Source organism: Talpa europaea (assembly GCF_964194135.1).
Source record: "Talpa europaea genome assembly, chromosome: 9".
Taxonomy (NCBI): domain Eukaryota; kingdom Metazoa; phylum Chordata; class Mammalia; order Eulipotyphla; family Talpidae; genus Talpa; species Talpa europaea.
The window spans coordinates 200,456-228,320 of NC_140076.1; the positions used below are offsets into that span (position 1 = coordinate 200,456).

General features: G+C 73.3%; 4 protein-coding genes across 4 annotated transcripts; 1 reads left to right on the top strand and 3 right to left on the bottom strand.

The window, feature by feature from the left end:
* Nucleotides 1-2,637: 2,637 nt before the first annotated feature.
* TTLL10 (tubulin tyrosine ligase like 10) lies at nt 2,638-11,561 on the top strand (the record flags this gene model as incomplete). The annotated part of the gene is made up of 16 exons (XM_084244024.1): nt 2,638-2,765; nt 3,046-3,182; nt 4,355-4,395; nt 4,951-5,071; nt 5,244-5,657; nt 6,158-6,407; nt 6,476-6,594; nt 6,674-6,803; nt 7,146-7,220; nt 7,511-7,596; nt 7,893-8,064; nt 8,677-8,848; nt 9,273-9,413; nt 10,671-10,787; nt 10,949-11,042; nt 11,176-11,561. The coding sequence occupies 16 exons, from the start codon at nt 2,638-2,640 to the stop codon at nt 11,559-11,561; spliced, it is 2,583 nt and encodes an 860-aa protein (XP_084100150.1).
* A 3,350-nt stretch (nt 11,562-14,911) lies between these two features.
* TNFRSF18 (TNF receptor superfamily member 18) lies at nt 14,912-16,652 on the bottom strand (the record flags this gene model as incomplete). The annotated part of the gene is made up of 4 exons (XM_084244025.1): nt 14,912-15,293; nt 15,410-15,497; nt 15,949-16,077; nt 16,523-16,652. The coding sequence occupies 4 exons, from the start codon at nt 16,650-16,652 to the stop codon at nt 14,912-14,914; spliced, it is 729 nt and encodes a 242-aa protein (XP_084100151.1).
* A 1,309-nt stretch (nt 16,653-17,961) lies between these two features.
* On the bottom strand, nt 17,962-20,093 carry TNFRSF4 (TNF receptor superfamily member 4; the record flags this gene model as incomplete). The annotated part of the gene is given in 9 exon segments (XM_084244026.1): nt 17,962-18,027; nt 18,132-18,205; nt 18,285-18,414; nt 18,416-18,429; nt 18,562-18,737; nt 19,055-19,121; nt 19,206-19,307; nt 19,685-19,807; nt 19,925-20,093. Coding segments are annotated over 9 exon segments (921 nt in total).
* Nucleotides 20,094-21,806: 1,713 nt separating this feature from the next.
* Nucleotides 21,807-27,192, bottom strand: SDF4 (stromal cell derived factor 4). The gene is made up of 6 exons (XM_084241510.1): nt 26,719-27,192; nt 25,003-25,139; nt 24,611-24,724; nt 23,061-23,219; nt 22,691-22,866; nt 21,807-22,130 (listed from the first exon to the last, which is right to left on the bottom strand). The coding sequence occupies exons 1-6, from the start codon at nt 27,021-27,023 to the stop codon at nt 21,954-21,956; spliced, it is 1,068 nt and encodes a 355-aa protein (XP_084097636.1). The 5' UTR covers nt 27,024-27,192; the 3' UTR covers nt 21,807-21,953.
* Nucleotides 27,193-27,865: the final 673 nt, after the last annotated feature.

Below are 27,865 nucleotides of genomic sequence, written 5' to 3' on the forward strand. Positions count from 1 at the left end.
GCCAGTGTACGGGCTGGCGGGCAGCGGGTGGCCATCCTGATTGGGGGGCGCCGAGAGCTGCACCTGCCCCCGCACCCTTGCGGCCCGAGCCTGATGCTGCCACTCAGGCTTGGCTCAGAAAGGCAGACGGACCAGTGGCTGCCTGGCTGCCAGAGAGAGCCAGCGCAGGTGGGGCTGGGCGGCACCTCCCCCGGCACTGGACACACACCTGGACACGGGTATAGGCTCCGTGGAGCCCCCACTGGACGCTGGAGGACCGGGTGGGCCCAGTTGGCGGGGTGGGGGGACGCGGTCTCCTGTGGGCCTCTGGGCAGCCCATGCCTGTAGCGCTGTGAACGGAGGCGCCGGAGGCCGCGCCGCCCGGCCCAGGGGCTGCCCGCAGGGAGTGGGGGCAGCTAGTGGGGCTGTGTGCTCAGGCTGGGGCTCCACACAGGTGCCCACTGACTTGCCTCCCTGCTCTGAGCACCCTGTTCCGGGAAGGCCTGCGGGCCCTGGGTCCGCCCATCTTGTGGTAGGGGTCTGCCCCTCTGCCCTGGGATTGGCCTCAGCCCAGCACGTGCCAGCCCCGGGCACCATGGAGCCAGGATGCCCCTCTGGGCCTGGCAGCCTCTGACCTCACTGAGGGGCCGGACTCCCAGGCTGCAGAGCCCAAGGGAGACCCTGTCCTACCCCCTCGCCTTGACAAGGGAGGAGGGGGTTGGGTTAGAGCCAGCTGCGGGCGCGTGGGGGACAGGGCCACAACGTGGACACGCCTGCCCACGCACTCCCAGGACCCGGTCGCCGGGCCGGCCAGAGGGGCTGTCACACTGACCAGTCTGCGTGGCCCGGCCTGCCCCCAGGGGCCAGCCCACAGGTGGTCCTACCGGCCCTGAGACCCAGCCTCCCCGCCGAGCCCACAAAGGCACCTGCCCAGCGCTGTGCCTCGGGGTCACCGGCCCTCACTCGGGCCGCTGCCCCCAGCCCGGGGTAAGGATGTGGCTCCGTCTCGGCTGCTGCGCTCCGCGGACCCATCACACGCCCTCTGGCCCCAGCGGGCGGCCCAAACCCAATTCGGGGCGGCCATCGCCATCTTACTGGGCAGCATTGGATGGTGTGTGGTCTCTAATACTGCCTGGTAATGATGACGGCGGGGCCCCGCGCGCAGCACGGCCGCCCGCACCCCCTGCCCCGCCCCCCCCGCCCCCCACACCAACTCCTGCCCCCCGCCGGCCCCCGCCGCCCCCTACTGAACCTGACCCCTTGCCGCGCAGAACCCCCCGGCCCCCGCCCCGCCAACCTCCCTGGCAGACCTCCCTGCCCATCCCCCAACCCACCCCCGTCCCCCAACCCCCACCCCCACCCCCACGCCTCGCCCGCCGAACTGCCCCCCTCCGAACCCCCTGCCCCACCAATCCCACTGGTCCCCCGCCACCTCCACCCTGCCGACCGACCCCTGGCCCACCCCGCCGAACCGCCCCCCAGGCCCGCGGGCACCCCTCGCAGTCCCCTGCCCCACCTGTCCCCCCACTCCCCACAGCTCCCAGCAGACTCCCAGCAGGCCCCCCCCGTGGCGCCCCCCTGTCCCCCACCGACCCCCCCACGCGGCCCCCCCACCGGCCCTCCGCACCCACGCCGGTGTCCCCCCCCCGCCCCCCCCCCACCGGGCCCTCCAGGCAGCAGGCTGGCCTTGGGGGTGGGGCGCTGCGTGGGACCCGCTCAGCCCAGGGCCTCTGGACCAGGCTCGGGGGCAGCGGAGCGGGACTGGGGTGGGGGCGGGGCCCAGCCTGGGCAGCGGCCAGGCCCGGCCTTGCTCTGCTGGAGGCCGGGAGAGTGCGTCCTCGCATGGCCAGGGGCCCCTGTGGGCATCTTACCGGACAGTGCTGGATTCCTGCTCGCTCTAACACTGTCTGGTAATGATGTTCAAAGGCGGTCGCCGCTCGCCGGGAGGCGCCGGGAGGCCGGGCCCAGCCGTCCAGGCATGAGCTCTGGGAGCCCAGGGGCCTAAGGCGGCCGCCCACTCCCAAGCCAGCTGGACTTCAGGGTGACCAGACCCAGAGAGACCCAGGCCAGGACGCCAGGACTGGAGACAGCCGCTAGCCGGGCCGTGCCCCTGGTGCCCCCGCAGGGCCACAGCTGCCGGGGAGAACCCACTGCAGCTGCCACAGGCCGCCCTCTGCGGCCCCTACCCAGCGCCAGGGACCTGTGACCAGTGTGACCGTCCCAGGGAGCCACAGGAGCTGTCGGGGACCCACACCCAGACGGCCATGTGGCCCCTCCCCGGGCCAAAGTGGGCCTGGGCGCCTGCCGCCCCCCAGAACCCCCGCGGGACACACCCCCCGCCCAGCCCATGCCAGGCCCGAGGGGGACACTGCGCAGTCGGCCAGGCCAGGCTGCCCCGTCTCAGCTCTTTGATGTCGGGCCAGACCTGCGCGCCCAGCGGTCGCACCCGGTGCCGGCGCCTCCCAGAGGGGCTGCCGACCGCACTGTTACTCATTAACAGCTGAGGGCGTTCGGGCAACGGCGAGGGCGCCCGGGATCCGCGGGGCCAGGCTGCCCGGGCGCGCCGCGGGCCCCCACAGATGCCCAGAGCTGGCCTGCTGGTGGGCGTCTTACCAGGCACGGTTAGATCTGGGTCCTTCTGTCTAATACTGTCTGGTAATGCCGTCCATCCACGGCCCCATCGCCGCCGGAGGAGGCCGCCGCGGGAGGAGGCTGCTGCTGGGCCCTGGGAGGGCGTGCGGGCCCGGGGCCGTCGTGGGGACCCTTGGGGCTGCCGAGCAACAGGGGTGAGGTGCCACTTCCCTCCCCTCTGGGTGTGGGGACCCCCCAGGCAGGTCCAGACCCTCAGGAGGCTCCTCCTCCCCGCCTGCCAAGAACTGTCAGGGAGGCAGGCGGGCAGGAGGGGCCAACCCCCAAATCACAGAGGGAGGAGCCCCCTGGGCTGGGGCAGCAGGGGTGCCCTCCAGGTGCTAAGTCCCAGCCCCCCGGAGCCCATCCCCCCCGCCCCCACGCCGTCCCTTCTGAAGTCAGCTCCAAACCCAGCTTCCGATGCTGATCCCCCCTCAGGCCCGTGGTTGCCCCCCGCAGCCCTGAGCCCTCTAGCAGCCCTGTGACCTGCGAGGCCCCTTCACCGGTGGAGCAGCCACCTCCCGAGCCGGCCCTGACCGGGGTCTCGGGCTGGGCTGGGCTGGGCTGGGCTGGGGGTAGGGGCAGCCGCCGCGGGCCCCAGGGCCTCTCGGACCCACCACACGCAGGAGCAAAGCCCAGGGGCTGCGGCCAGAGGAGGGCTCCCCGGGCCACAGCCACAGGCCAGCCCCAGAGATAAGCCAGGCCGGCAGCTCCCTGATAGGCGGGAACAGCCCTGGGCACGGGGGGTGGCCGTGGTCGGCCTGCAGTCAGGGAGTGTCTGGGCATGCATGTCAGGGCTCAGGCAGGGGCTGTTCCCAGAACCTGAGGGGTGGGCATCGCGCTGGGGGGACCAGGGTAGCGGGGCCCCCAAAATTGAAGTGGGGGTCCCTGGAGGGGCTCCTGGGGTCTGCTTTGGCGGAGGGCAGAGGAGCCCCCAGGCCTGGCCCGCGATGGGGTGGGCAGGCACCGGGCACTCATCCCCATGCCAGGCAGGCCCGGGCGGCTGGTCAGTGTGGAGCAGGCCCCTGTGTCCAGCCGGGGCCTCAGGCAGCCCTGGAGCCTCCACTGTGTGGTCTCAGCGGCCTCCAGAGCATGGAAAGGGCTAGGGGCGCATTGAGCTGGGGCTCCAGAAGAACTCCCCACCTGGGGCCGGCCCCCCCAGGAGGTGCAGCCAGAGCAGGGTCCCCAGGCGGGAGTGCCCTAGCACGCCCCGCCCCCTCCTCGGCTGGCCCCTGCGTTGGAAGGCAGGGCCTGGGGCAATCCGGGAGGAGCCTGTGCTCCCCCAAATCTGACGGCAAGCCCCCACCACTGCTGCACCCGGAGGGCACACATGCTGGGCTTGGTGGGGGAAGACGAGACTCAGCAGGTGAACCGTGAGCGTGTTCTGGGCTCAGGTCCGGCGCCGGGCATGGGTTGGGGGCCTTGAGAGGCTCGGGGTGATCCCGGGCACCTGGAGGACCCAGGTGGGGGTGGCGACCCCAGCCCCTGGCCCAGGGTGATGGCCCCGCTCCCGCTAGTCAGGCACCCCCTGTCCCCGCCCCGGCCAGTCAGGCACCCCCTGCTCTCAACCACCTGAAAGGCGCTTCCCTCCGGCCGTGCAGTTGCCAGGCGCCAGTTGCCAGGACACCACTGTTGTCCCTGCTGAGGGCTCCCAGCACCTGGCTGGGCAGGTCAGAGGGTTAGGTGGGCCCACTGGGGTCCTGGCTGGGCACTACTGTCCGGCCTGCTGTCCTGCGTCTGCCCACAGGACCCAGGGATGGGCCCTGGACTCTCACCCAGGAGCAGGGGGTAGGGAAGGGGGCATGGGCTGGGCCGAGCCCTCGGGGGCACCCCAGCCTCCAAGCGGGGCGAGGGGCCTCCAGGCGCGGGCAGAACATGCGGGGGTGGGGGGGGTATCCCCCTCCCAAGGGGTGGCCCTGCGGTCCCGGCCACGTGCCCCGGCGGAAGAGCCGCTCGGCCACGCCAGCAGCACCTCGTCTCCCCCACCTCATCCCTCGGGGGTCTTGCTAGGTTCACGAGGGGCTTCTAGCAACACGCGACGTGCGCCTCCCGCCAGGCCTCTCACCTGACCAGGTAAAAGGTTTCCTTCAAAGCTGAGCGTGTCGCGGCGCCCAGGGAGATGGCCGCAGGCTGGCGCCTGACCCCACACTGACGCCAGCCCAGACTCAGGCGTGGCCGCACCCCACCCTCGCCCGGCCTCCAGGCTGCGGGTGCTGCTGCTGTGCAGGGTGCGGGGGGGGCACCCCAGCTCCAGGTGCTCACGCCAGGTGTAGCGCGGGGTGCACGGCTGCCGCGGGGTCCTTAGGGCCATCAGTATTCTGGGGGGCCCCATACTCCCCGCAGGAGCCCTTGGACCTGGTGCTGGATGCTGGGGGCCACGTGGGAGGGGGCTGGGGCCCAGAGGGGGGCCCTGTGCACCCCCACAGTGGTCGCCAGTTGCGGCCTAGCTCAGCCCGGCTGTGGGGTTCGGGGTCCGCAGGAGGGGAGCCAGGGCTGCTTCTCACCTGTTATTTGTCACAAAGTCCCCCCTCCCAAGCAGCCCCCAAACCGGACAGACCCTCGAAAGGTTTTGTAAAAATCCCGCAAAGCGGCCCCGCTGCCACAGGGCAAGACGGGGGCCCCGGGGTTTCCTCCAGGATGGGGCGCCCGCCTGACCGCAGCCCCCTTGCAGACCGCCGCAGCCGAGCCCGGCGCCGCCGCCACCCGCCAGGCAGGCAGTCGGCTGGGGAGGCCCCACGCGGACGGACAAGATGCAGAGATGGCCCCGCCCCCCCGGGGCACCCGGCCCCTCGGCCGCCTGGCGGGCAGCAGCGGGCCGCCAGCTGAGGCCCTCGCGCAGGACGCCGGGAGGCGGGGCAGGGCCGGCCTGAGCGCCTGCCCTGAGCCTGTGCTGGGGCCCCGGGAGGCCCGCAGGTCCCAGGGAGGCCTAGGGGTGGTGTCTCCCCAGGGGAGCCCTCACCCCGGGGCCCCCACACCCGTGACCTGCAGCCGCATCCGCTTTCTCCACCGCTGGGGGCCGCCCCCTTGGCCGCAGGCGGGAGCCAAGAGAGGCAAGTGGCCCAGGATCTCCGCCGGCGGGCGGAGCCGCCCCCAGGGGCCAGGTGAATGCGGCCCCGCGGCCCCCCACCGCAGGGACCCCAGCACAGGGCCAGGGCAGCGCAGCCGGGCTGACGGGCTCCGGGAGGGACGCTGCTCCCCGCCCTCTGGGAGGGCACCCTACGGGCAGCCCTGGGGTGGCCGCTCCTGCCCCCCCAGGACAAGCTCCTCTCCCTTGGCCCTCGGGTCACCCATGAGGTCACCATGGACATTGTGACCTGTGCCCCCAGGAGCCCCTGCCTTGTCTGCCCCAGCCCCAGCCTCACACCTGCGCCCCTGCCCCCCCCCGGGAACCCCAGCCTTGTGAGTAAGGAGGGCCCTGCGCGCCCCAAGGCGGCCTGAGGCCCCCGGCCAGGCCTGGCCTCGCCAAGGAGCCGCCACGGGCTGTGGGCAGGGCCAGGACTCCAGGAGACACAGTCCGCCCACCTGACCCCTCCCAGGCTGGGCCGGACAGACCATGGGGAGCAGCAGAGAGGAGGGGCTACCCGGCCAGCTCAGCCAGGCAGACCAAGGTTCTGGGGGGATCTGGGCTGGCCGGTGGAGGGGAGCCTCGGCGGGGCCAGCACCAGGCCTCTGACCACCTGGCCACCCACAGACCCCCCGGCCGCCTCCCCGGAAGGGCCCCTGCCAGAGGAGGAGAGGCAGCCGCCCAGCAGCGGCCAGGGCCCCTTCTTCTACATCGGGGGCACCAACGGAGCCTCCATGTGAGTACCGCAGGCACCCCCCACCCCCGGCCCCGGCCCCGGCCGCGCCTCACCCCGCGCCCCCACAGAATCAGCTCCTACTGCAGGAGCAAGGGCTGGCGGCGCACGCACGACGGCCGGCGCGGGGACTACGCGCTCAAGTGGTGCGAGGTCAAGAGCAGGGACAGCTACTGCAGCTTCCGGGAAGGTGGGCGCGGGGCCGGCGGGGGGCCGGCGGGGGGGCCGGGGCGGGCAAGGCCAGCGCTCAGCGCCCTCTGTCCTGCCAGGCGAGCAGCTGCTGTACCAGCTGCCCAACAACTCGCTCCTCACCACCAAGATCGGGCTGCTCAGCGCGCTGCGGGAGAGCTCGCGGGTCCTGACCGCGGCCCCAGGGCCCGAGCTGGGCCCCCGGCCCCAGTGAGCCCGCCCCGCTCCCCACTCTGTCCAGCGCCCAGGTCCCCCTAGCCCGCAGCATGCCGGCCCTCCGGGCGATGGTCGCCCGCGGGGCCCCGCCGCCTGGACACTCGCCCATCCCGCGGCCAGCGGCCATCCGCCGGCCCCTCCGACCGCCCGCTCCCCTCCCCGCCACGCGTCTTCGCGCGGAGTCAGCCACGCCTGCTCACCTCCCCCTCCTCACGCCGCCGGCGCACTGACCGCCGTTTCCCTCCGAAGTCCACTTGCCCCTCCGGCCCCAGACCCCGCCGGTTCCCACACACCGTGCGGCAGCCACTCAGACAGGCCACGTGTCCCCCGCTGCAGCCCCGAGAAGGGCGCCGCGCCCGCCCCTGAGGAGCCAGAGTGGACGAGCTTTCCGGGACACCCCGAGCCACACAGGTAGGGGCGCTGGAGCCCCTGGGAGGGCCCCGCCTCAAGTGGAACAACAGCCGGAGGTGGGTGAAAGGGCGGGGGCCGGCCCAGGCCGGGGGACCGCCGGGTGCGCCCAGGGGCCCTGCTGACCCCTCCCGGCACGCTGTGCGGCCTGGCTGGGCAAGCGGTGGGGAGCAGGGCGGGGACGGCGGGGCGCGGCCGCCGGCACCCCCTCCCTGCTCAGGTCCCGGAGTGGCCAGCCGAGCCTGGCGGAGGGGCCGGCCCTCCTGTGCCCTTCCTCCTCCCCGCTCCCCCAGGATCCTGAAAATGGAAGAATTTTTCCCAGAGACCTATCGTCTGGACATCAGGGACGAGAGAGAGGCTTTCTTCGCCCTGTTCGATGGTGAGAGGCTCTGAGCGCGGCCCGCCCCGGGGGCGGGGTTGAGGCCGAGCCTAGGTGGGAGCAGGTTGCGCCCCAGCCCGTGAGGGCGCGGTGGGCAGGGGCCAGCAGGGCCGTGGCCGGGACGGTGCCTGGGAAGGGACGTCCGGGGCGTGGCGGGGGGTGGGGCGTGGTCAGGATGGCGGCAGGGCCTGGCCGGCGGGGAGGGCGAGGCCAGGCGCCGGCACTGGGAGGCGGGAGGCTGTGGCTGGGTCGCCCCCAGGCGGGGCAGGCCTGGGGCTCAGGTGCTCTCCCCGCAGAAACCCAGATGTGGATCTGCAAGCCCACCGCCTCCAACCAGGGCAAAGGCATCTTTCTGCTCAGGAGCCAGGAGGAAGTCGCCGCCCTCCAGACCAAGACGCAGAGCTGGGAGGACGACCCCATATACCGCAGGATGTGGTTTCGGGTGCCCCAGGCCCGGGTCGTGCAGAGGTGTCGGCCTGCACCCCGGGGTGGCGCTCGGGGTGGGGCTGCCCCTGGGCCCTACTGGTGCCTGTGGGGGTGCGGGGTCCCTAGCTGGACGCCGTGCGGCCCTCAGAGGTGGGGGTCAGGGTCCGAGGAGATGGGCTCCTGGACAGGGTAAGTCCCTCGGCCTGGGCCCGCCCCTCAGTCAGTCCTGCAGGCCGACCACCCACCCGTCCCCACCCCGCGCCCAGCCAGCAGCAGCCTCGGCCTGCAGCAGGCACAGGGTCGACACTGCTCCCCCACCCTCTGCCCACGGCCTCTGGGCCTTCAGACCGACAGCACCCCCCAGAACGGCCCTGCCTCTCCAGAGCCACAGGATGTCAGCCTCCTCCTCCAGGCAGTCCTCCCTGCCCACAGGGCCCCAATCTGCTGCCTCCGCCTGGCTCCCAGGGAGAGCCAAGCTGGGACGCACCGGGTCGGGGGCTGGGACTGGGGGGCCAGGCCCCATGCCAACACCCTGAACTGCCGAGTGGACGCAGCACTCGGGCCGAGGCAGGAGCCCAGGTCACTGCGGGGGCAGGCAGCGGGTGCTGGGCACCTGGCCAGACCCCGCACGTGCTCAGCCCCATGCGCCCTCAGGTACATCCAGAACCCGCTGCTGCTGGACGGCAAGAAGTTTGACGTGCGGTCCTACCTGCTCATCGCCTGCGCCATGCCCTGCATGGTCTTCTTTGGCCACGGCTACGCTAGGCTCACCCTCAGCCTGTACAACCCCCACTCCAGAGACCTCAGTGGCCACTTGACCAACCAAGTAAGGGAGGCCCACGGGTGAGCCCAGGCGTGGGGCTGCAGAGGAGTGGTCCAGCTGTAGATTTGCCTCAGACCCAGAGGTGGTCCAGGCCCAGAGGTTGCCCAAGGCCCCAAGGGGGCCCAGACTCAGAGGGAACCTGGGCTGCCCCTGCCTGGAGTCAGCGCTGTCTGTCAGCTTCAGCCAACAGGAGGGCATCTTGGTGAAATGACCGAGAGCCCAGCACCCCTGAACCCCAGTCCAGCATCGTTGCCTCTGGTGTGGATGAGCTGTGGGACGGGGAGGAGCCTGTGGGCAGATGGTTGTGACATTTCGGGAAGTTCCCCGTGGGAACAGCGGGGGACCCTGTGTGAGCCTCTGGAGGGAAGGGTTGGCACAGGCGGCAGAAGGCGCCCGGGGCGGGGTGTCCAGCGCTGCACACCCTCAGTTCATGCAGAAGAAGAGCCCGCTGTACCCGCTGCTCAAGGAGGACACGGTGTGGAGCATGGACCAGCTCAACCGCTACATCAACAGCAAGTTCCGGAAGCCCAAGGGCCTCCCCCGAGACTGGGTCTTCACCACCTTCACGGTGCGTGCACCTGCAGGGCCCACGGGGTGGGGGGCACCACCCCACGAGAAGGGTACGGCTGGGCGGCCACGAGCGGATTCACTGCCACGCGGTTGGCCCCGCCGTCCGCCCCGTAGTCCAACGGTAGAAGGTTCTGGGCTTCACCGGGGAGGCGCAGGCCCCGCGCCATCTGCCTAGGGAAGCGCTTGCGCGCCCACCCCTGTACCGCCGGGCTGTGGGGGCCTGTCTCTGGGTGCCCAGGCACGTGCTGCCACAGGCCACAGCCCCGCTGCCCTCGCTGTGTCTCCGAGCGCACTCGGGGGGGAGCCGGGGGGGGGGGTTCGCAGGCGCCGCCCCCCCCACAGGGCTGCGTGGTCCACGCGCCGCTCCAAGGCCTGGCCCAGGCTCCTTCCCCAGACCTGCCACGTCTCTTCTGTAAATAGCCACGGGCGGGGGAGGCAGCTCACGGCTCTGATGGGCTCTGCCCCGGCCAGTAGGGCGGGCGTCTGCGCCGCTGCTCGTTGGCCTTTTTTTGAGGCACCGCAGGTTTGCAGCTCCGTGGGCTCCAGGATCTCACTGTCTCTGTGCGGCCACGGGGGGCCCTTGGCCCGTCCCCCGGGACCCTGTCCTGCTGCTTTCTCCATGCCCCACGGATGAGCGAAGCCCTGTGGTCCCTCTCCACTGACCTGCTTCCCCCACATCGCCCCCCACGCACTGGCCACGCATGGCGAGCGCGTCCTTCTCGTGGCTACGTCGTCTCTGCCGTCGGCGGCAGCAGGCGCCTCTGGTCTTGCCGGCTGGGGACAGGGCTGCCCGGTCGCGCCTCTTAGCACTTTCACGCTCTTGGGTAAGCGGCCCGGACACGGAGCCGCGGGGGCAGATCTCCTTGACATTTTCGGAGGAGCCTCCAGGGCCTAGGCTGCCCCTCCACGTCCGCCCCACGCCGCCGGGCTCTGGAGTGGCGGGAAGGCCGTCCTGCGGGCGCGAGGGGCATTCTCCGCGGGCGGCCAGTCGCGTTGCCAGGGGACTCAAGCAGGGCGCCAGGCTGGCCCTGCCGGAACCCGCGCACCCTCCAGCCCACCCAAGGTGCAGCCCGCGCCCCCCCAGCCGCGCCCCTCCAGGTCCCGCAGGGCGAGCTGCTCTCCAAGCTGCCCCAAGTGAGAGTCACGCGGGTCGACTCCCCGGGCCGCAGGCTCCCGCGCCAGCGGCGGGCGCGGGGGCAGGGGCGGCGGGGGGCCGGCTGTCGGCGGGGCGCCCCCTCACCCCGCGCCCCCGCAGAGGAGGATGCAGCAGATCATGGCCCAGTGCTTCCTGGCCGTCAAGCCCAAGCTGGAGTGCAAGCTGGGCTACTTCGACCTCATCGGCTGCGACTTCCTCATCGACGAGAACTTCAAGGTGTGCGGGGCCCGGCGGCGGGGCGGGCGGGCGGGTGGGGCAGGGCGGCCGCCTGGCCCGCCTGGCCCCTGCGGTCAGACCCCGCCCGCCCCGCAGACGGGAGGCGCCCCCAGGACGCCCGCGGGGTCCCGGGCCCTGGCAGACGCTGACGGTGTGGGCAGGTGTGGCTGCTGGAGATGAACGCCAACCCCGCGCTGCACACCAACTGCGAGGTCCTGCGGGAGGTGATTCCCGGCGTGGTCGTGGAGACCCTGGGTGAGGCCCGCAACCCGCGCCCGCCGGCGGCTCCAGCCCCTCCCCAGCGCGGGCCGCGCCGCCCTCCCTGCCCGGGTGGCCGCGCCCGCTCGCGCCCGCACCGGGCCCCTCGCAACGTCCCCACCGCCCCCAGACCTGGCGCTCGAGACCTTCCAGAAGAGCCTGACCGGCAGGAAGATGCTGCCGCTGCTGGCGCAGCGCCGCTTCGTGCTCCTGCACAACGGCGAGCCGGACCCGGGGCCCAGCCCGGGGGCAGCGCGCGGTGGCCCCTGCCAGCCGCGCCCCCGGCCACCCTGCGACGCCGCGGCCCCCGCGCCGGCCCCGCTCCGCGCCCCCGGCCCCGGGCCGCTCCCCCCCGCACCACGGCGCCCTCAGCCGCGGGTCTCCAGCCCCGACGGCGCCCGGGACCGGGAGGCTCCGGGGCCCGAGCGGCCACGAGCGGGAGGCCGCGACCTGGCACAGGAGCCCTCGCCCGGGGAGCGCAAGGGCGCGGGCCCCCGCGACCACCGGGGCTCCTAGGCAGCGAGCCCCACGAGCCCCCCCTCACGGCCGCGCCTTCCCGCGCGCATAAAGGCTACTTTGTGACAAGCACCGCCTCTGCTGCTGGGCCTGCGCCCGCCCCAGCCCCGCGCCGCCCCCCCAGGACGCCGCGGCGCCCGCCTGGGGCCCAAGACGCCCTCCCGGCGCTTAGCCAGGCCCCAGCCCTTCCCTTTGCCCCACAGGCCCCCAAGCCTGGGCAGTGCCTGTCCAGGGCAGACGCAGGCGAGGCCTGGGCCCAGGTGGGGCCCACGTCCCCTGCCCTGCTGCCCTCAGGGCGACCCCTGGGGCAGAAGCCACCACCCGCAGGCCGCCACGGCTGGCCTGGCCTGTCGCAACCCACGTGACCCGGCTCGTGATGGTCCATGTCCCACACCACAAGACACGCGCGGCCCCAGAGTGGGCGCCCCAACCCCCGCCCCTCGCAGGGACCAGCGCCGCCCTGGGAGGTGAGAGCAGCTGCCGGCCGCTGGCCCCCACCCGGCTCCTGCTGCAGAGGCCTGGGGCCGCCCGGGCCACTCGGGCAGAGGTTGCGAGCCCTGGGCTGGGTGTCCAGGCTCCCTCCACACGTGCCCAGAGCCAGCCATGCGGGCACCCCACACACCCCACCCCCGCCCCGTGTGCTCCAGGCCACCACCCGCCGGCCGCCCCTTGATGAGAGACGCCGGGCAGCCCAGGCCCCTCCCGCACGCGGACAGCCGCTCCTCAAGGGGCCGTGGCCTTGGTGCCCGGCAAGCTGGCTGGCGGGCTGAGCCCGTGGCCCCAGGCCACTGCGCAGCCACCACGCAGCCACGTCCCGGGCCAGCTCCAGCGCTCTGCTCCCAGCCCCGCCTCTGCACCCGTCACCCCCTTGGCCTCTCCCACCCCCAGCGAGCCCCTGCGCGGCCTCAGGTCTGGGCATGGCCTGTGACATGGGCACTGCCCCTGGGGCCCGGCTCAGTGGGCTGGGGGCTGTGCGGAGGGGACGCCCGCACACTGCGGCACTTAGGCATCTGGAGATGAAGCGTACCCTGATGTTCAAGGGACATGGCAGGCAGCAGGCACATGGGGACCCCTGCGCGGGGCGGTACAGGGGGGTGCAGGGAGGTGTCCTCAGGCTTTGACAGGCTGCCCAGGCCCGTCGTGCAAGCCAACGTGAGGCGGGCTCCAGACCGGCGCCCTGCCCGCCCCTGCCTCCCCGCCACCCCTCTTCCCCTCTCCCCTAGGGGTGGGTCCTGCCCCTTTGCAGGAGGTGGGGTCAGAAAACCCCACCGCACTGCCCACACCCAGGGGCAGCGGGTGCCCACCCGAGGCCAACTCAGGCTTGGCAGACGAGAGCTGTGCCAGAGCCCGGGGCCCGGGGGGACACCCCAGCCCTCTCCCCTGGACTGAGTCTCCAGGAAGGCATCTGAGCGCCCAGCTCTCCGGAAGCCGCCTGGCTTCCTGCAGAGGGACGAGCGTGAGCGTGAGCTGGGTCTGCGCCCCCAGGACCCTCCACCTCGGGGGTCGCGGGTCTCGCTGGCTGGAGGCGGGGTCAGGGCTGGGCCAGTGGGGCAGCCGCCCCCAGCGCCGCAGCTGTCACCAGCAGCCCTGCCCCGGGCCTGGGCGCCCCATGAGCCCCCTGCCCCCACCGGAGGTCTGGGGGGGGCTTTCCCAGCAGGGGGAGGGGTGGGGGAGGCAGGGCAGCTGTGGCCGGAAGCATTTCTGGGAACAGAGGTGGCTTCTGGGTCCTTATCTGAGGTTGATCAGACAGAGACGGGTGGGGGCTGCGGTTCTCTGGACCAGCGGGAGAGCAGCTCCTGGGGCTTCAGGAGGGAGTGGAGGGGCCTGGCGCCGGCCTGGGCAGAGGCTCACCTGGGGCTCCACATGGCGGCCCCAGCGCCGCCCCTGGGGCTGACCCTGCCGGGGTCGGGGCTCAGAAGCGCTGATGGGGTGTCTGCACCGGGCTCCGGCGCGCCAGCGCCCCACCGTGGCCCCACTCGGGCAGGGGGGCGAGCCCTGGGCTGGGTGTCTTCAGCAGAGGTGACTGCGCAGGGAGGAGGCGGCGAGGGGAGGCGGGGCAGGCGGATGAGGGGAAGGGGCCGGTGTGTGCAGGGAAGAGGGGAGCCCTCTGGAGCCCGAGTTCCCGAGCCCAAATCCCCCCACCCACCGCAGCCTGCTCACTCTCCCACACCTGTCCGGTCCTGCTCCGGGAACCCCATCCTGCCTGCGTCAGCCTGCCCCCGCATGACGTGCCTGGCCCCACGCGGCGCCCACGGGGAGTTTCCGGGCTGAGTCAGCCACCTGCTCGCTGAGCCAGAGGCCCCTGGACACCTGGGCGTGGGCAGCCTCTGTGGCTTCCGGGCAGGTCCTTGGACCACCGCCGCCCCGGGCCTGGGGAGCCATCCAGCCCCTGGCCCGAGCTGGCTCCTGGGGGGTGGCTGGGGACCTGGGTGACAGGCGTGAGCGCCCAGAAAATGGTGTCCCCAGGAGTAGAGGGCAGATGGGCTGTGGTCCCAGAGCGCCCCTCCAGGCAGGACCGCCGGGCCGGGCGCCACGCAGCCGCCCGCTCCTCCCCGTAAGCCAGGCCCTGGGGACAGGGCTGAGGCCAGTGCAGGCGAGTTGGGGCCTCCCGTCCCCCAGGCAGCCCGCGCGGGAGGGGTTCGTGGGCGCCGCAGCCAGGCGGGGAGCCAGCTTACCTGCCGAGACCAGTCCCCAAGGCCACGCAGGCCTGGTTGCGTTGGGCCTTATTGGGGCTCCTGCGGCTGGGGGGCTGCCCAAGGGGCAGGGCCTGGAAGCCAGGGTAGCAGGCGGTGGGCTGGCCCCCGGGGACAGCAGTGGACACTCACCTCACGCTGGACTCGAGGCCCAAGGGAGCCAGGACAGGTGGCCATGGGGGCAGGAGCAGCAGCCCGGAGGCTGCACACAGGCCAAGACGCAGCTGTCCGGGGTACTGGGCAGACGTCCGGGGCAGGGATTGGAGGGCCTCTGTGACCTCTGTGCACCCCACCCCAGGCTGGGTGGACACCTTGGGCTCCACACTCAGCTCCCAGCCGCCCTCCTCAGCTGCCCCCCTCAGCTCCCAGCACACGTCCACGCAGGTCACTGGACAGGAGTTTATTGAGTGTGGCCTGCAGCCAGGCCCTGTGCTGGGTCTGAACCCCCACGGGCAGGGCCCCCCACCCTGGCCTGGGAGGGGCCGTCACAGCCATGTCCCTGTCTCCCGGGGCCCGCAACTGCCGCCTCTCCTGTGGGCTGGGCGGGTCACGGCCGCCCCCACTCCGGCCGCTGCGGGGGGGCAGGCTGGCACGCAGTCCTGGCTCTGTAGCAGGCTCTGGTCAGCTGAGTGGTCTGGCCGGGGTGCCCGACCTGCCTCATACGCACAGGTCCGCCGGCTGGCCCTTGTCCTCCGCCAGCGGCTCCCCCCGCTCCTCCTCAGGGAACTGGCAGCTGCAGGCATCCTCGGTGGGCAGCAGGGGCCCTGAGGGGTGGCTGCCGTCCGTGAGCAGGCCGGGGCCGGCCTCCCCGACAGGTGCAGGGCTCCAGTGACCCGGGAGCCGCAGCCGCCTCAGCCACCACAGGAGCAGACTCAACTGGGCGGCGGTCAGGGCCAGGGCACAGGCGGCCATGGCAAGGATGGCCAGGGCCAGGGGGTCGGCAGCCATGGCAGGCGCAGCAGGCGGGGGCCCCGGGCTGCACATCGCGTTGTGCGTCCGATTCCCGGGGAACACAGTGGAGAACCCGAACTGGGAGCAGCTGGACATAAGGACACAGAGCCACGGTCAGCCTGCCCGGTTGCCCCACTCTGCCCACAGAGCTGTGGCGCACGCCCGCGGAGGGGGCAGGCGGCCTCGGGGCAGCCCCACACTCACTCTGTCCACGGCCTGCAGTGGTCCTCCTGGCCCAGGGAGAAGGTGCCCGGCCCGCAGTCCACGCAGTTGAAGTTAAAAAGGAATCGCCCTGGCAAACAGACGACGGTGGGCTGGGCACTGGCTCTGGGCCACCAGGACGGCCTTGCCTGTCCTCCCCCAGGGCTGCAGGGCGGGGGCTGCAGAGCGGGGGCAGGCCGCAGGGGCTGGCACCCGGCTGACCCGAGACCCAGCCCCACCATCGGGTGAGCAGACCCAGATCTGAGCTGGGGGCTCCGGGGCTGGGGCCGCCTCCTGGAGGGGGCGTGGGTGCGGGCAGTGCGGGGCCTGAGCTCCAGCTCCAGACTCCCCACGGGCCCTCGCGCCAGCCCAGAGGAACCCCACAGAGAGGGCAGGGCTCCCCAAAGCCTCGGGACTTAAATGTGGGCCCTGGAGCTAAGCCCCAGGACAGCCCGACCCATCTGGGCACCGCCAGACCAGGCAGTTGGGCCCCCGCGCCCAGAGGACACGCGGTCGGCCGGGGCCTGGGGCCAGAGGCGTACCATGCGCCTGCGCCCTCTGGCCGGGCGGGCAGGGGTGGTGCCGGCAGCTGCTGCACTGGGGGTCTGCGCAGTAGAACTCGGGCTGCAGGCAGGAGCAGTTCTTGGCGTCCCCGGAGGCGCAGTCCTGGGCTGGGTGGGGCAAACCAGCACCTGAGCCCCCAGCGGTGCCAGGCCCTATCTTGCTCTCCCCCCACCTTCCTGGGGAGCGGCCCCTACCCGGGGGCCCAGGAGGGACCCTGCCTTCCCTCTCCAGCCCCCCCGTGCGGTTCCGGAGCCGGCCCGCAGCGGCTCTGAGTGGGGACCGCCCGGCCCCTGCGGGGCGATGCTCTGGCTGCTTTCCCGGGAGCTGCGCCCGAGCGGGCGCCGTGCAGCGGCTCGTCGAGGGCAGGCCCAAGGGGGGGGAGGCGCGGGACAGGGCTCCGCGGCGGCCCCCTCCACCTTGGGAACCCCAACCCTGGCGGGGGTCCCGCTCCCCGCTCCCCCAGCTGCCCCCAAGGGCTGCGCTGGAACCAGGTCCAGGCGCGCGGGGGCGACCGCGGGGTCCGGGCGGGGCGCGGCTCCCGCCGAGCCTTACCCCGGCCTGGCGAGCGGCAGCAGCGCTCGTCCGTCCCGGCGCCGAGCAGGCAGCGCCCCGGGCCGCAGCGCTGAGCCCGGCCGAGCGCGCAGAGCAGCGCCAGGGCGCACAGGGCGGCCCTCGCGCCCATGGCCCCGCGCCCGCCCGCGCCCGCGCCCGCGCCGGGTTTTAGGAGGCTCGCCCCGCCCGCCCCGCCGCCCCGCCCGGCCCCCCCGCCGCCCCGCCGCCCCGCCCCTCCCCGCCCGGCCCCCCCGCCCGGCCCCCCCCGGCCCCCCCGCCGCCCCGCCCCTCCCCGCCCGGCCCCCCCGCCCGGCCCCCCCCCGGCCCCCCGCCGCCCCGCCCCGCACCCCCGGCCCCCCCGCCCGGCCCCCCCCCCCGCCCGGCCCCCCCCCCCGCCCCCGCCCCGCCCCGCGGCCTGGAGGGCGCGAAGCCGCCGGGTGAGCGACTAGCAGGTGCGTGGCCGGCGCCCCCCGCCCGGGCCCCGCCCTGGCCGGCAGCCGGGGTGCTGGGGCCGCGGAGCCCCGAGGGCCGGGAAGCCCCCCCGCCTGCCCCTCCGCGCGCGCCGACGCCGCTGTGCAAAACAAAGTGGATTTTTCAAAACCTTCCGAAGAGCCCAGCAGACCGCGGGGAGGGGGCAGGCGGCGGGGCCGGGGGCGCTGCCCACCCCCGCCCACCTGGGGGGCTGGGGCCCCAGGCCTGGCCCGGGGCCTGACCCCCCCCGCGGGGCGGGGCCGGAGGCCGAGTGGGGCCCGCGCGGGAGGAAGGAGCCCGAGCTCGCGCCAGGGGCTGCAGGAGCCCCGGAGGCGCCTCTGAGCCCCCGGCCCCGACACACCCCTCGCCTCCCGCGTGGGGGGTCGCGGCTCGCGGGGAGGTGGGGGCCTGCCTGCCTCGGTGGGGGGCAGGGCCCTCCTTGGCCCGCCAGGGCCCCTGACCTGCGGGCCCCGGGAGTGGACAGCCCCCACCGGTGCCTCTGCCCCGGCCAGTGGCTGCTCCCGCCCCGCCGCTGCCGGGCACCGTCGGCCGGCACGTCTCTGTCCAGGGGCGCGAGCCAGTCCTGCAGAGTCCCGCCGGAGGCCAGGGGGTCCAGCACGCGTGGAGGTGGTCCCGGGTCACCGCCGCACACGGGTCCAGCAAGGTGTGGGGTGCGAGGGCCCCGGGAGGAAGACGAGACCAGAGTCCTGCCTCCCAGGAGACTGGGCCCCACGCCACCCCAAGGGGCTCCAGAGGACGCTCGGGCCCTCCTGCTCCCATGGGTGCCAAGCCCAGGAGCCTGGCCAGCCCCTCCAGACTGGCCCCCTGGGAAGTCGGGGGCCTCAGTGGCAACCGGGGCCCATGACCCCAGAGACCCCGCCCAGCCAAGCCGCCGCCCCGCACCCCAGCCGGGCCAGGCCCGCCCCACCCACTGGTGCCCAGTCAGGGACCACGTTGGCCAACACGGTTTATTGGGGCGCCCAGGCAGGGCGTACACACAGCATACATAGGGCCCGGGGCCGGCCCGTGAGCACCTAGAACGGCACAGGGCAGGACGCAGGGTGTCGGGCAGTGGGCCCCGCGGCCCCCAGGGTGCAGACCGTCTGGGCCCAGCCTGGGGGGCAGCAGCTCCCGCCACTGGGCGCTGCTCAGATCTTGGCCAGCGGGGAGTCTGCATCCGCGTGCTCCTCTTGGATGGGGGTCCGGAAGACGCTGGCCCCTGAAGAGAGGAGCGTGAGGGGGCGGGATCTCGCCCCCCACCCCAGGCGGCTGTCCGCGCGAGGGCACTCACCCGGGAGCTTGGGGGCGCTGTGCAGCAGCCTCCAGGCCCTGGGACACAGGAGCAGGACCAGCAGGGCAGCCACGGGGCCCAGCAGGCCCAGGCCCAGGCCCAGGCCCAGGATGGTGGCCAGTTCAGGGCCTGTGGGGAGGCAAGCCTGAGGGAATGGGGTTCACCAGAGGACGGGCTACCCCAGGGAGGCCCCAGCGAAGTCACAGGGTAGCACCTCCTCCCTCCACCTCTCTTGACTTAGGGGTGGGTCCTGTGAGGCGAGGCCAGGCCCCCTTACCCGGGGGGGGCTCTGAGGAGGCCCTGGGCTGGACAGTGGTGGGGCTGGCAGTGGTGGCCTCAGCTGGGGTGGCCTGGGTCTCCCAGGCCAGCGTGGGCGGGGGGCGCCCGCTCTCGCAGACACTGTCCGCGCTGCTGTTGGCCGGCCGCTGGGTGCGCTTCCCCGCCAGGGTGCAGCTGGGGGGTAGGAGCGGTCAGGCCAGAGGCCCCAGCCTGGCCAGGCCGGGAGGCCAGGGAAGGAGAGCCCCCAGACCGAGTGACCGAATAGGGCCCGCCTGGCCTGCGGCCAGCACTGCCCGGACCCTTGCCGCCTGCCCTTCACTCCCGCCGCCCCCGCGCTGGCCTGCGCCCTGCACCCCGAGCCCTCCCCCCTCTTCCTGGCGCCCCGGCAGGCAGGCCCTGGGGGACACCCCAGCCAGCCTGGCTCACAGGCCCCAGCCCCACAGCTCTGGGCCCCGCCGGAGCCCCAGCCCACGCCAGCCCACAGCCCTCACTTGGTCCAGGGTCTGCAGGCTTGGCCATCGCCCCTGGAGAAGTGTCCGGCTGGGCACGGAACACAGTCTGCAAGAGACCAGGGGATAGGCTCAGCCTGAGGCCCCGTGGGGTGCGGATTGTCGGCTGCCCGGGGGGTACACCTGGGCTCACCCACTCCCAGCTTGTAGCCGCCCTGGGGCTGGGTGCCGGCCTTGCAGACGCAGACAGTGTCCTGCTCGGGGGTGCACGTCTTCCTGGGCTCGCTCCCGCTGCCTGTGGGGGCACCATCGCAGGACGCTGGGGCTGCGGCTGCAGGCGCAGGGCCCCGCCCAGCCTGGCACCCAGGCCAGAGGCCCCGCCTCGCCGCAGGGAGGCCCAGGTTGGCTCTGCTCCCCCCTCCCACCACCCTGGCCTACAAGGGACCCTCCGGGCCCTGGTGCCGGGTGTCACCACGAAGCCCACGTGACCCACCGGCAGCCCCGACGCCACGTGGCAGGGCGGGAGGGGGGTGCCGGGGCCGCCTCCGGGGACCCCTGTGGTTTGGGGTTTGGGGTGTTTCTGTGGCCACAGGTGGGGGGGATGGGGGTGTACACAGCGCCGTGTGCAGGGGGCACGTGTGGGGCAGGGGCGGGGCGGGATGGGGGGCGTACGCAGGTTGCACTGTGTGCAGGGCTTGCAGTGCGCGTAGTTGTGGGCCTCATTGTAGAAGCCGGTCTGGCAGGGGCTGCACACGGTGTCCTGGTCCAGGCTGCAGCGACTCTCCATCCCGTGGCCTGCGGGAGAGGTCGTCTGGGCTCCCTGGCCTGACCAGACCCCGGCCGGCCACCCCAGCCCCGCACCTGATCACCCACCAAGCTGCCCGCCCGCCCGCCCGCCCGTGCTAGACTCACCTGGAGGGCAGTCCTTGCAGCACCGGCCACCCTGGGGATATGTGTGCTCCGGGCACTGGGGCACTGGGGCCTCCGCAGAGCCCAGCAGGAGCGCCAGCGGCAGGAGCGCCAGCAGGTGGAGGGTGGCGCCGGGGCCCCAGGGCCCGGGCTGTCTCCTGCCCACGTGCATCCTCCCTCCTCTGGCTGGTGCGGGAGTCTGGGGTTTTCTTGCAGGATGTGGCTATAAGGGTTGCAGGGAAGGGGCGGGGAGGGCAGGAGGTGGGACCAAAAGAAAAGGGGCCCCAGAAAGAGCTGCAGACTGACCACCAACCCAGGTTGACGGTTACCCTGTCCCTCGGCCATGGCCTCTGACCTCAGGTTCAGTCCCACAGCACCAACGCAGAGTCCCAGCCGCGGGGCCAATCCCCAGGGCCCCACCTGGCCCCCAGCAGATCCCTGCTCCGCTGCCCAGAGGGCAGCCCTGTGGCCGGGCCCCAGACACCCTCCTCACAGCCTGGCCCCACCCTCTGTCCCAAGGGTCTTGCAGGGGCTGCCTCAGCCCTCGGCTGGGGCACAGCACCCATGGAGGCCAGCGCATGCGGAGGCCAGCGTGTGTGGAGGCCAGCACCCGCAGCAGGACCCTGCCCAGGCGCCGGCCGGGCTCCAGGGCCTGTTCTCAGGCCCAGACAGGGCGGCCCCGCACATGGGCAGCAGCTGTGAAGGGGGCAGCAGCTGTGATGGACGCAGCGCGTGGCAGGCATGGCAGGCACTGGGGCTCCCACACAGCCCAGGTTCCCGGTGGAAGCCCTGCCCACCAAATGGCTGCTTGGAAGGGGGGGCCTCCAGGGAGCAACTGAAGCAGCGTGTGGCCGCAGACAGCCCCGCAGCAGGGGTCTGAGGCTACAGCAGCAGAGGGACAACCCTGCCAGGCAGAGAAGGCACCTCCTGCACCCCAAGTGGAGCGGCCTGCAGGGCCCAGCCTGCCCGCACCTGCTTGTCCAGGCCTGGGCACCCGCCTGCCCGGGGCGCCCTGGGCAGAGGCAGGAGACTCGAGAGGATGAGCGATCAGCTTAGCTCAACCAGGGTCTGGCCTGGCCCCGCAGCCCGGCTGCCTGGTCTGGGTAGGGCCCGCGTCTCTTCCCACAGCACCAGGCCCTGGGGCGGGGCGGCGGTCGTGAGCGGGGATGGGGCACGCAGGTCCACGGCGCTCACGCCTGCACACGCCTGCGTGCAGGCCTGGCCTCACGGCCGTGCCTCATACCTTAGCCCCGGGGAGGGGCCTCCCGGGCGGAACGGGTGCGTGGAAATCCCCCGCCGCCCAGGCACTCAGGTAGGAGGCGGCACCGCAGGCCCACCTGCGGGAAATTCCACCCAGCTCTGCCCGCCCGGTGGCTGCACGGGACGGCCTGGCCAGCACAGCCCACCCAATGCCACACGCTTGCATCGAAGTCAACGGCAGCCTGAGACGGGTGGCTCGGGGCCTGGTGCCCACGCAGGACCCCCGGCCTCTGGGGCCCCCTCCTCTGGCAATGGCTGTGTCCATGGCGGTACCACAGGCCGCACCTTGGGGTCCCGGGGCCAGCAGGGGGGCAGCAGGCAGGCAGGCGCGGGGTCGGCGGTCAGGTTGCGTGGACCCTCGCAGCTTGGCCCATGTGCCACCCGCCGGTCAGGCCTGTGGTCAGCAGAGAACACAGGCCCCCGGGGCCCTTCCCCTCACCCCCCAGCACAGCCTGGCAGGCACCCGCAGACCTCCCTGCGCCGCAGGCCAGGCCCCGTGGCCAGATGGCCGGCCTGGACGCGTCCAGGGAAACCTCCCGGCCACCATCTGTCCCCAACATTCAGGTGAAGTGGTTTCCCCCAGAGAGTGAAGCTGGAAGAAGGCAGCGGCTATATTTTAAAGTAAATGAACGCGATTCTCGTCACAAGCATCTCACTTTCTGGAGCCCGACCGCGGCTACCGGCCCCAGGGGCCGCCCCGCAGGGCCCCGGCTTCCAGCAAAGCCTAATCTCGCCGCGATCTCAGTCTTCGAGGAAGCGGTGGGCGGCGGGCTCAGAACTCCTCGTGCACGTTGCGGGCATAGTCCACCAGCTTGCTGCCGGTGAAGAACTCGCTGTACCTCAGCACCTCCTCGGGCTCCAGGTGCTGGTTCTGGTTCTCGTCGGCGATGGCGATCATCTGCTTGGCCTCGTTGAGGGCGCTGTACTCATTCATGGGGTCCATGTACTCCTGCAACACACGGGGGCAGGGGCCTCAGCCGTGCCAGGGACGCCCGCGACCGTCTCAGCGCTGGGGGCGAGGACGCCAGGCCAGAGGGCTGGGGAAGGGGCTGGGCTGGCCTTCGCCCGCCTGCAGCACCCAGGTCCCGTCAGAGGCAGGTGGGAGAGGCGGGAGGAGGCCTGCGGCGGGGAGGCCCCGGGGGACATGGGCTCCCCAGCGGGGCTCAGGACCCTGGAGATTAGCTCGCTGGGCAGCCAGACCCCGGGACCCGCCAAGGCAGGAGCTGCAGGGGAAGCGGGGAGGGCGGGGGGCGCAGCCCCCCCCCAGGAGCGGCCGCCTGGTGCCAGACCCCTGGCCGGGAGCGTGGGCGGACACCTCACTGGGCCCCCAGGCGGGCGCGGCGCCAGGGCTCACACCGACGGGCGCCCGAGGGACGGCCACAGCGGGGGATGTGCCCGCCAGCCCAGGACTGCTCCCAGGGCGCTGCTGTCATGCGCCCGGTCCGGGGCGGGCCTGAGCGGGGTCGCAGTCTGTCCACAGGGCCGGGCTCCCACCCGCGCCCGGCCCACCTCCAGCTCCTCCATGGTCACGATGCCGTCGTGGTCGGCGTCGATCAGGTCCTCAAACTCCCGCTTGCGCTCCTTCACCCAGCTGTCGTCGACGTCCTGGCCCTGCTGATTCTCCACGGTGCCCACGGGCAAGGAGATGAACTCGGACAGCGACAGCCGCTTGTCCCCGTCCTGGTCTGTGGACAGCAGAGGGGACGCTTGGACACTGCGGGCACGGGATGAAGGGCCCCCAGAGAAGCAGCCAGCCGAGGCCTCTGGGGCAGCCGGCAGTGCCTGAGCAGCCCAGCCAGGGCCCTCAGGCCGGCCCTGGGGAGAGGCTGGACGCCCCTGCGCAGCCGCCAGCGGGCCCGGCCCGGCCCAGGCAGCTCACCCAGGTCCCTGACGATCTCCTTGACCATGAACTTGAGCATGCCGCGGCTGTGCTCAGGGTGCAGGAAGGACAGGAACTCGTCCTCAGTCAGCAGCAGATCTGAAGGGGGGTTGTCCGCCTGGTACCAGCGGTCTTTGAGGTTCTCCAGGACTTCCTGTGCTGAGAGAGGCGTGGGGTGAGGGTCCTGCGCTCAACGCCTGCTGCACCCCACAGCTGAGGGGGCTGGCTGCCCCATCCTGCTCTCCAGCAGCAGAGGAAATGGCCCTGAGGAGACCCACCCTGCCCACCGGCCACGGCGACAGCACAGAGCAGGCCAGGCGCTACCCAAGGCGCCCACGTGTCCACCCAGGAAGGCCAGGGCAGCCTGCGCTGCGGACTCGGTGCCAACACAGCGAGGCTCAGGCAGGCCAGTCCGAGCGGCTGGCGGACCGGGGCAGGGCAGGGCTGACTGCCCAGGGGCGCGTGGCCAATGCAGGAGCCGGACCGGGCACATGGCCCTGGAGGCCACCTGAAAGGTGGGGCTGTGCGCCCCGCAGCAGTGGGGAGGGTAAGCGGGACGCCAGGGCTCAGGCACCCGCGGTGGGCCTGCGGCGGGGCGAGATGGACGCAAGCAGGCTCAAGGGCAAGAGAGCTTTCGGAAAGACCGGGCTCAGGGGAGCACCGAGGGCGGCTCCATCGTCTAAGGCGGGGTGCCCCCTTCTCCAGGCTGCCCGCGGAGGACAGGAGGGGAGGGAGGCCCTCCTCGCTGGCCCCAGGACCCCAGCACCAAGGCCAGACGAACACCCCAGAAACAGAAACCACAGACACGAGCTCTCGGGGACGCCAGCGCGGCCGCCCGCCAAGCATCCACGGTGGAGCCGGCGACGCAGAGCGTGACGGCCCCGGGGTGGGGGGGGCCGGCCTGGGGTCCCCACACAGACAGGCGGCCGGCAGCAGGCCCCGGGCGGACACCGCAGCGCCCCTCCTGACCACGCCCCCAGCTCGCGCCCCGACGGGGCAGGGCCTTCCCCAGAACAGGGGCCCTCCGCCTCAGGGGACGTCGCAGGAAAGCCCGAATGACCAGGCCCCGGAAAGGCGGCGGGCGCAGGGCGCCCAGGCCTGGAATTCCAAGCCGAAGGCATGTGCAGAGCGAGAGGGCACAGCTGTGACCCCGAGCGCGGCCAGGGGTGCGGTGCCAGAGACGCAGCCCCGAGCTGTGGCAGGCCGAGGCAGAACAGCCGCCACCAGCTCCGGCCCGCCGCCGCCGGCATTGAAAGGGGCCGAGCAAGGGGCCAGGCAGCCGGCCCGCGCCGCAGGTGAGCCGGCCTCAGAGCGGCCCGAGGGGCACAGCCCTGGGCAGCGACCATCAGGGGCAGGGCTCTGAGCGCCGCGGGGTGTACCCGCCCAGACACCAGGGACCCTGGCCAGCACCCAGCCGGCCGCAGGCCCCTTACAGGTGCCCCAACCTCACCACCACTGGGCTCTGATGTGGGGGCGTCCAGGCCAGACGCGCCGCCCACTGCATCCCGCGAGCGCCCCCCACAGCCGCCGGCGCCTCCCCAGGCACTCACTCTCCTCGTCCACCTTCAGCTCCTCGTGGTTCTTTATCTTCTCGGCGACTTCCCTCTCGTTATAGCCTTTGCTGGCCAGAAACTTCACCTTGTACTCGTCCCAGGACACCCGGCCTGAGGGGGCAGGTCAAGCCTGTCAGCGTGTCAACACGGCGCCGGGAGGCGCGTTCTCTGGCTGCCGCGACAGGCCTGTGCAATCCTGCGCTCTGGGCCGTTGCCGGAGCCGAAGCGCTGGGCAGCGCACCCGGGCTTCCTGCAAGGGCTGCGGGTCCACAGGGTGCCCAGCGGGCGCCCCGCCCCCACCCCGCCCTGAGCCGGCCCAGGGCCGCGTCTGCCTCCCTGCTCCCTGTTCCAACGCACGCCACCTTTGGTGGCCTCTGGGCCAGCCTCACCGTCCCCATCGGGGTCCACGGCGCGGAAGTGCGCCTTGTTCTCCTCCACGGCCTCCTGGAAGTGCTCGGCCGACTTAGCCATGATCCAGCGCTGCATCTCCTTGGCGCTGATCCTCCGGTCGGTGTTCACGTCCACCCTGCCGCAGGCGAGCAGTCAGCCAGCCCTGGCCCCAAGGACAGCGGACAGACAGGCAGGGGGCAGACGGCAGGACGGCCAGGGCTTCGGGGGCAGGCGGGAGAGCGGGGGAACGTCGGGACAGGAGATGTTGGGGGATCTGGGGGCCTGGGGCAGCCGCTTGCAGTTCCAACCCCAGGCTCCGGGCTTGAGCTCACCGCCAACGGCCGACTGAACCCCCACGGTGGAGAGAGCCTCACACGTGCCCCAAAGGAGTGGCCTCAGAGACTTCCAGGCAGGGGGACACGTGGAGATCTGGGAAAAGCGGCCACCCGGGGCATCCTGCCCCGCGCCCACCCCACCTGCCCCTCCCGCCCGCGGGCCCCTCGCTGGCTCCGCGGTCAGGTCCTTCCCGGCCCGCCAGTGCCCGATCCACGCAGCATGGCCAGCCCAGCGAGGAGGGCCTGGGGGCTCCCGGCACCGTGACCGCCCCCAAACGCTTGGCAGCTTCTGCCAGATCAGCCCCCAGTCTCCCTCCTGACCTGGGGGCCCCGAGGGGCTGCCCGCCCTGGCAGGAGGCAGGTGGCTCCACCCTCCCCCGTGGAGATCTGAGGAGGATGCCAGCCCGGGCCCAGCTCGCGACCCAAGGCCACCACGCGCAGACCTCAGCGGGAGCCAGGCCAGCGTTGGGGGGGCCCCGAGCACAGAACGCGAGCCCGGCAGACCCGGGCCAGGGCAGCATGTCCAGTCCACCCCGTACAGGCTGGGCGGACAGCTCACTCGCCTCACCCCCCAAGTCTGGTGTTTTCCCTCCGGGCACCTGAAACATCGAGCTCTCCCCGCCCCATCCCCTTTCTCTGCCTGGCCCCCCAGGCCCACCTCACACCTCCCCCACCCCACACCCTGCACAGTGCGGCCCCGAGCCCCTGCTCCCCGGGCCCCCCCGGCCTGTCACCCGCCTGCCCGCTGCACTCTGGCGGGACGGAGCCCTGGCCCGCTGGCTGGCTCCCTTGGGTGCACAGCGGAATGTGGGCAGGACTCGGGGGCCCTCAGGAATGCTTTTGGGGACCAGGCACCTCCAAGGCCTCACGCTGCAGGTCACTCCAAGGCCCTGCGATGACCCCTGAGCCAGGGCCCTCAAGCCCGGCCCTGAGACCGTGGGGCCAGAGCTCACCTCCCGGCTGCGGTGGCCAGGCGGGCAGGAGCAGCAAGCCCTGCTGGGCCCAGCGGGGGCTGCAGGCCAGGGTCAGCCCCACGCACACAGTCACGGGTACCCACGCAAGTCTGAGCGCCCCGTCGCCAGGCCCCCCTCCTCTGCAGTGTGGCCAGCAGAGCCCTTGCCCACCAATGCCCGCCTGGCCACGCCAGACAGGGCTGTCCTGTGGGTTCAGAATGAGCGGCCCCGGCGCCACAGCCCAGGCAGTGGGGGGCGCCTGCCCAGCTGCGAGGCCAGGGGGCAAGAAAGGCCCGAGCCCTGAGGCTCGGCCTGGCGTACCCTCAGCTCCCGTGCAGCGGGCTGGCCTTGGTATGGACCAGGGCGGGGCCGGCACCCTCCTCCCCGAAGCCCCCCCCGCCCCAGGGGGCGGCACAGCCCTGCCTACTTGGAGAAGATGACCATCAGCTTCCTCCTGCTCTTCCGCGGCTCTGCGTCTTCCTCGAAGCCGTCCATGTCCTTGCCCAGGAAGACCTCCTGGTGGAAGTCCTTGTTGAGGTGTCCATCCATCTCTAGCTTCACCCCGTTCAGGTGGTCGGGGGGCAGGATCTCATTCTCCTCCCTGCCATCCGCTCTCTCCCGCGTGGACGAGTGGTTGGCGGGCCGGGCGGAGCCCTCGGTCAGCAGCAGGACCCCCAGGAGCCAGAGGCAGCGAGCGGCCCGGCCACAGGGGGCAGCCTGCCTGGACGCCATGGCCGGGGTGTTGGCAGGACGGCCGGCAAGTGTGGCCAGAGCTGGCGACAAAGGGAGGGCCGGGGAGGAAACGTCAGGTAGGGACGGGGACCAAGGTCAGTGCCCTGGGCGCAGCTGGGCCCCAGCACACCTGCAGGCCCAGGCCGGGCGGGGCAGTCAGCGGCCCGGACAGGGACAAAGAACTGCCCTTTGATCAGCCCGGCACGCGGGCGGGCAGCGCGAGGGCGCGGGTGCCCAGGCCGGGCGCGGCCTCGTGTCCGCGTGTGGCTGGGACGCCTGACCTCCGCGGACGGCCGGCCCGCCCCCCACGCCCGCACCGCGGGCTGCCCGGGCGGGCCCAGCGCCGGGCCCCGGCTCCCCGAGGCCAACGCGGCCCCGGCGGGCCGTGACCTCGGCGCAGTCACCCCGCGGCGCCCGGGCGGTGCCCCGGCGAGGACCCCCGCCCGGGAGGGCCCCGGCGCCCCGCGGCCGTGACAGCGCCCCCCGGCGCCCGCGCCGCCCTCCGGGCCGAGCCCCGGGCGAGCCCCGCCCACCGCCCGCGCGGCGCGCCCCGCGGGGCGCGGGCGGCGGGGCGCGGGCGGCGGGGCGCGGGCGGCGGCGCGCGAGGACCGGGCCCCGCTGCGGCGACACCGCCACGTCCCTCACGTCGCGGGCGCCGGCCGGTGCCGCGGGCGCGTCGGGCGTCGGGGTCGACGCCGCCCCCCGCCCCCGCCGCGGGCCGCCCCCGCCGCCCCCGCCGCCCCCGCCCCGGGCGCCCCCGCCGCGCGGCCGGGCCGCTCACCCGCCGGCCGCGCTCTCCGGCCGGGATCCGCCGAGGGGCCTGCGCGCCCGGGACGCCTCCC